General features: G+C 50.2%; 1 protein-coding gene across 1 annotated transcript; it reads left to right on the top strand.

The window, feature by feature from the left end:
* Positions 1-5,051: 5,051 nt before the first annotated feature.
* On the top strand, positions 5,052-6,995 carry LOC145408803 (uncharacterized). Its single transcript, XM_080279450.1, has one exon. It carries the CDS (start codon positions 5,052-5,054, stop codon positions 6,993-6,995), a length of 1,944 nt encoding a protein of 647 aa, XP_080135576.1.
* The last annotated feature ends 302 nt before the right edge of the window (positions 6,996-7,297 follow it).

Genomic DNA, 7,297 nt, shown 5'->3' with positions numbered 1-7,297 from the left:
AAATGACAACTTTTTGCGTCTTTCAAGTATTGGTTCTTTCATTTTGCACAACACACAAACACACACACACACACACACACACACACACACACACACACACACACACACACACACACGCACGCACTTACAAACCTCTCTACCTCCTTCCTAGTACATTCTCTATGTCTGTTCTTTCAGCACACCTTATTTAACACTCAAAGAAACGCTTTCCTTCGTCGCCTTTACCCTTACTTCCTCTGATCCCCCACCATCCCACATCCCCCCTCCTTCTCTCACTAAACACCCTTAAGAACCACCTCTCAATCACCCCGTCACCCCCACTTCCCTTCCTCCCCTCCTCATCCATTCCCAGAACTACATTTCCTCAGAGTTCGTACTTAGCCCAACTTCCTCCTTTGCTCCTTCCTTCTCTCTCTCTCTCTCTCTCTCTCTCTCTCAGAGGCATCCATTCTCACGCACCCTACCCCAATTAACCCCAATCCTTCCTCCCTACTCAGGATGATGCAGTCCTTTCTTTCCCCCTCCTCCCCATCTCCTCCACCTCCCCACCCCATCTCTAACCCAGTTTCACTCTTTCCCTCCTTTCACCCCGGCTGCCACAATTAACACATTATTCCTCATATTTCATAACCCCCAACCCCACACCCTCTCCTACTCAATATCCCCATTCCTACCCCCGTCCCATCCCACCCAGCACAGCCAAACACATTTACCACACTCACCTTCCTTCTCTCCTAAAGCCTCACCCCCTCCACACCCTATCCGTATCTTCCTTGTCCCAACTGTACACCCACCCCATCACACCTCACCCCTATTTTTCCTACTCTCTCCACACACCCCACATCCCACCATGTTCCCACCCCCACATTCCTTACCCTAACCACACCCCCACCAAAGTCTTCCCACCCTCACCTACTCTCCCTGTCGTCACCACACCACACACCCACCCTCGGTCTTCTTTCCCCCGTCTTATCCCCATCCCCACCCTTCCTTCACATCCCACCCTCACTCATCTTCTCACCACAACCCCACCTCGTACCACATTACTAAACCCACTCTTCCTCATCCACACACATCCCACCCCACTCTTCCTCTCCATCTCACATTACACTTCATTCTCCAGCCATATTCCCATCCCACTTCTCTTCATATACCACACCGCCAAACCCAAAATGTTTCTCACTCACTCCACCCAATCCCAACTCTTTCGCCTTCACCAAACCAAATCCCCACCTTCCCTCCCTCCCCCACCACAGCACCCACACTCAAAATCCTCTTCCCGTTCCCACCTCAACCCTCTCCCCAACCCCTCTCACCCACATAGCCCACTCCCAATCCTTTCCTGTCCTGAGAGACGGATTGGCTTGGTACAGTGTCGTGTGTCCATTTCCTTGGGTGTTAAGCGATCTCTCCCTCCCTCCCTCCCTCCCTCTCCCTCTCTCTCTCTCTCTATCATGAAAATGTTCCATTCAGGAGACTTAAAGATGTATACTGTATGTTAAAAAAAGGGTTCATCTAGTTCATGCTCCTGGAGGTAGTGTGTGTGTGTGTGTGTGTGTGTGTGTGTGTGTGTGTGTGTGTGTGTGTGTGTGTGTGTGTGTTAGAGTTATACGTGTACCTACGTGTGCGTTCCTGTACGTGTGTGCGTGTGCATTTGAGTGTGAAGGCATGTGTGGTTGGTGGGCGTGACAGGATACAGGTGCATGTGCCATAACTAGTGATGTTAGCGCGCTCACACACACACACACACACACACACACACACACACACACACACACACACACACACACACACACACACACACACACACACACACAGCCCCACAACAATGACATTAATAATTCACGAAGTTATTCCACGGGCCATCTCACTCGCCAATTTGTACAGTGAATGAGGTGGAGTTATACAAGAGCTTCCCGTCACTACTCTTACTCGCTCTGGTTTGTCCCCCCCCACTCTCTTTCTCTCCCTCTCTCTTTCTCTCCCTCTCTCTCTCTCTCTCTCTCTCTCTCTCTCTCTCTCTCCACGATCATCAAATCTCCGCCACTTTCCCCACCCTTCCTCTAGCCCACACCCACACACAGCCTCACATCCGGCCCTATATTAACACAACAGCACACCATTTGCTTTGTGCTGTCCGGGCGTCAACATACAAGCAGGAATCACACACTGCATTCTCTCACTCCCTGGCTCACTACTCTGGCCTTGTGGGGACAATGGAAGGTCGAAATGGGATAAACCATTCTGATATGATGATAGCCAGAAATCAACATTATCGTGATTGTTACCATTATCGCCCTAATATATTTCTTTATCATAATCGTCAAAACAACATCCTAGGTGAGATGAGTAGGATTCAGAAAAAGGAGCAGGAAAGCACGACAGGCGTAAAAGTATGAACACATTACGCATTGTTATGGACCACACATCCGTACAGGAGGGGTACCCGGTGTTGCCCGGGTAAAACCCTATGATCACGCATACCGATGTAGTGGGGAGAGGGAAATGAAGTGCTTGTTGGAGATATGTAAGAAGGCATCGATCAGTGAAACTGTGCCAGTAGAGTGGAAAATGGCAGTGATTATACCCCTGTACAAAAATAAAGGTGAGCGAAGTGAGTGCAAAAATTATCATGGCATAAGTCTATAAATCTATTGAGTGTGGTAGGGAAGGTATATGGAAGCATTATTAATGGGAAAGTAAGAGAGATGAAAAGTCCTAGTGAGTGACCAACAGGGTGGCTTTAGGAGTGGCAGAGGATGTGTGGATCAAATTTTTGCAGTAAGACAGATAGTGGAGAAGGCGTGTGAGAAGGACTGTAATAAGTTTATGGCATTTATGGATCTGGAAAAAGCATACTACAAAGTAGATAGAGAAGGATTGTGGAAGGTTGTGCGCATGTACGGTGTAGATGGTAAGATGCTAGGTACTTTCATGAGTATCTATGATGGCAGTGAGGCATGTGTAAGGGTAAATGGGCATCTATGTGATTGGTTCACGATTAATGTGGGCGTGCGACAAGGTTGTATGATGTAACCATGGTTGTTCAATATATAGGCTATATGGATGGGGTGATGAGAGAAGTAAAAACACGAGTAATGGAAAGAGGGATGGCGTTGGTAATGAATGGTGATTGATGGCATATCTCAAATTTGTTGTATGCTGATGATGCAGTGCTACTTGCAAATACCGGACAAGAACTTGGTAAACTAGTGCAGAGTTTTGTAAATGCCTGTGAACGTCAAGCTTTGAGAGTAAATGTAGAAAAGAGTAAAGTGATGATTACTGAGAGAGAAGGTGACTCCCAGTGTGACATTACAGTGAATGGGGAGAGACTGGAACTGGTGAGAGACTTCAAATACCTGGGTAGAGTGATAGAAAAGTGAGGAAAATATGCAAAAGAAGTGGAAAGTAGACTGACACAAGGAAGGAAAGTAGCTGGTGCTATGAAGGCATTGATAAGAAACAGAGGCTTGAGTATTTCAGCTACGTAAGGCTTACATGAAGGAGTGTTAGTACCAGCTTTAACATATGAATGTGAGACTATGGTGTGGCATGAAAATGAAAAGTCAAGAGTAAGAGCAGTGGAGATGGGACTTCTGAGGAATGTACGTGAAGTACAGAGTGGATAGGATACGGAATAATGATTCCTGAAAGATGCGGAGTGAGGAAGTCTGTGAACACCAGAATCGAAGCAAGTGTATTGAAATGGTTAGATCATGTGGAGGGAATGGATGACGATGGAGTAGTGAAAAAGGTATATCTGAGCGAATTTGAAGGAGGGAGGAGGCGAGGTAGGCCAAGAAAAATGTGGAGGGATATGGCGGATGAGTGTGTAAGGAAGAGAGGTATGGAAGTCGGTGAGGCTAAGGGACTGACAAGAGACCGAGCTGGCTGGATGAATTTTGTGCAGAGAAATGCATGACCAGGGATTTGGCACCCCTTTTTAACGTGACAGCGTTCGGATTAACTCAATCAGATAGGTATATGTGAAGCTACAGAATGTGGTGAAATATTTTTGGCCTATCTGATGGAGCCAGGATTCCGTGGGCTTGAACGATGAGCGAATGGAAGCGTGGCCCATTGACTTGGTCAAACTTAGGCTGTCTGGACGTTGCCAGTCCTCACCCTGCCCTAGGATGGGAAAAGAGGTCCGGGTGATAATGACGATGATGATGATGAATGAATCGATGTGAAGAGAGCATAACTGTGTTGGTGAAGGTGCCGTTGTGAGTGGTGTGTGTGTGTGTGTGTGTGCAGGTGGTGGTGGTGGTGGTAGTGGGGACAGCATTGCATTCTAGATAACCTCAAACGATATTATTTAGCTGCGAGTTACAGGAGCTTCAGAATGTTCAAGAAAACACAGCATGATTCTGTGTGTTCGGGCATAGGATTTCAAATGAAGAGTTAAGAGGAAGGATGGGACTTGAATATATTAGTGTTATGGTGATAAGAAGTAGATTAAGATGGTTTGGACATGTTTAGAAGATGGAGGATGGCAACTGGATGCGAAGGGTGAGAGGTAAGAACGTTAAGGGTAGAGTTGCAAGAGACTGACTGAAAAAGACCTGGGAAGCGTTCATAGAGTGTGACCTCAGGGATATGGGTCATGCATGCAAGCAGGTTGGAGCCTTTATAAATAAACGAACGAATGAAGTACAATTCTATGTGTTGCTGTAGGAGGCAGTGTGGGTGGTGGGTGTGGTGGCAGTGGTAGTGATGATATTGATGGTATTTTATTCCAGTCAACCCCATACGATTTTTTTTTTTAGCTGAGTAAGTCTTATGAGCCTAGTATGTGCTAAAGTGGACGGAGTATAATTATTTGTATTGCTGCATGTGGCGGTGTAGCTGGCGTGTGTGGGTGTTGTGGCAATGGTGGTGGTGGGGTAGGCTAATATCAGCACCACCAAGTTCTCTTAGACTCCTGTGACGTACTGGGGTAAAATAAGATCATTTGATGCTAACTGGAATAAAATATTAGGTGTCCCAACCATGAGACGATTAAAGTGGACGGAGTGTTAAATATCTTTCTGTTGTTGCAGGTGGCGATGTTGGTGCTGTGTGTGGCGGCGGTGACGGGGGTGGTTGTAACGACAGCAACACCAGCGATGTGTCCTCCTGTGTGCTTCTGCCCACTGGACGGGCGTGGGCGGCGGCAGGTTGTATGCACACAGGGCGGCCTGGAGGATCCCCTGCCAGTGCTGGACATGCCCTCAGACGCCGAGGTGTTGATAGTGACGGCGCCCCGTAGTCGTCCCAATAAACTGACCCTAGGGCCCATTTTCAAGGGTCACCAGCGGCTGGAGGAGGTGGAAGTGACGTGGTCTGGTGTACCAGCACTTGGGGCTCACAGCTTCTGGGGCCTCCGCCGTCTGCGCTACCTTAATGTGTCCCACAACGCTCTCACAGCAGTCATTGACACTGACTTCAGAGGTGCTGATGCGCTAGTGAAGCTGGATCTGAGCCACAATGAGCTACAGTCAGTGCCGTCGGCTGTGTTCCGCCATGTGCCAAAGCTTGCCTTCCTCAGCCTGGCCCACAACCGACTACCAGAGCTCAATCCAAGGGTCTTTTATGGACTGACCAACCTCCATACCCTCCACCTTACCCACAATCCCCTCGGTCTTCTGCTCCACAACCTTTTCAGTGACACACCCAAGTTGAAAGAGCTACGATGTGCTGCCTGTGGTCTCCAAGCTGTATCTGGCAAGCTACTTGATGCATTGTCGGAGCTGCAGGTACTGGATCTGCGAGAAAACAGGCTAACAGAAATGCCCCCAGTAAGTGGAGCTCGACAGCTGACTGCACTACACCTTGATGGGAACCACATAGGCAAGCTGATGAGAGGCAGTGTGTCTGGCCCGCCCCTGGCCACTCTCACACTTGCCAACAATCGCCTGGCTTCACTGCAGTCACATGCCCTTGTAAATTCTTCTCTTGCACATCTTGATCTTGGATACAACCGCCTGCGGAGAATACGCCTGGATGCTGTCAGTGATGGTTTCAGTAAGTTACGGTGGCTGCGGCTGTCTGGGAATCCACTGCAGGTGGAGAATCTGGTGCAGGTTGTACCTCGCAGTCGCCAGCTCCGCCACCTTGAATTGGGTGATCTCCATCTGGCCAGGTTGCCAGCTGAACTTCTGCGACACTCACGCCATCTGAAGACGCTGAACGTGTCTGGTAATATGTTATCTTCATTCCCTGCAGCAGCACTGTATGCCACGCCGCATCTGATGACTCTGGACCTGTCACACAACAACTTCCGTGGCCTGGAGGAGGACCTGGTGGCTGCTTTCACTTCCATGGCTTCGTTGGAGCGGGTGTGGCTGCATGGCAATCCATGGCAATGTCGTCGGTGCCATGTGGCACCCATGCTAGAATGGCTAGCTCGTCCATCTGCTGCTGGTCACCCACATGCGCAGGCAATGTGCCGCACCCTGCCAGACTCCCCACGCTGCCTGCGATGTATGGGACCACACCAGCTGGCGGGACATGAGTTGCAGCTGCTGAAGGTTGAACAGTTACCGGAGTGCACTGGTGAGGCTGACTGGGCGGGGTGGCTGGGGTATGGGGATGGTGAGCGAATCCGGGGAATCCGGGAAGGTGAAACAATTGATGAGGGTGACAGCAGCCCAGTACTAGGGGTCCTAGGGGAGCACCTAGGATTGGTGGCGGGGGTTGGGTGCGGGATAGTGCTGGCACTCCTGTTGGTGGTGGCTGCAGCACTCCTCCTCGCCCGCAGGCACTCTGCCCTCTACTACACCCATGAGCCCGCCCACCACGACTCTGCCCAGAAGCTGATGGGCCGCAACAACAATGACAACAGTCCGCCTGGTCCCCGCGCGCCCACGCCCCGCACGCCACGACACACTCCCGTCATCGCCACCATCGAGGAGACAGATAGCATCGCGGGCTCCAGCGTAGATTTGCAGGCGGGACGAGAGCTGAGGGCACCACGTATCGTAAGGTTGGCGGCATCACCGCTCCCCTAGCTGCTCTCCCCCCTCACCGCCACCACCACCACTTCCCTCCCCCCTCCCCGCGTCCACCCCCTCCCCCCTACTCCCAGGCCCGTCAGGAGGGAGAGGAGGAGGAGCGGGGTGGTGGGGGAGACTGCGGTGTGAGGGTAAAACTTTCAGCTTCAGGTGAGGGGAAGAGGAACCACAAGAGTGCTACAGGCAGAAATGATGAGGGAGGGGCATTAGGGAAGGAAAAATTCTTAGAAGTGATAGGGAACGTAGAGGTAAATAAAACTAATGTGAAAGCTTAAGGAGACAACTAAAGCATGGAAATG

Source organism: Coenobita brevimanus, chromosome 78 (genome assembly GCF_032717465.1).
Source record: "Coenobita brevimanus isolate Jiangsu-jjx chromosome 78, ASM3271746v2, whole genome shotgun sequence".
Classification (NCBI taxonomy): domain Eukaryota; kingdom Metazoa; phylum Arthropoda; class Malacostraca; order Decapoda; family Coenobitidae; genus Coenobita; species Coenobita brevimanus.
This window is presented reverse-complemented; position numbering and strand designations above follow the sequence as displayed.

Coding starts and splice junctions, on each gene's coding strand:
- LOC145408803 (XM_080279450.1), top strand. CDS start 5,052: ATGTTGGTGCTGTGTGTGGCGGCGGTGACGGGGGTGGTTGTAACGACA.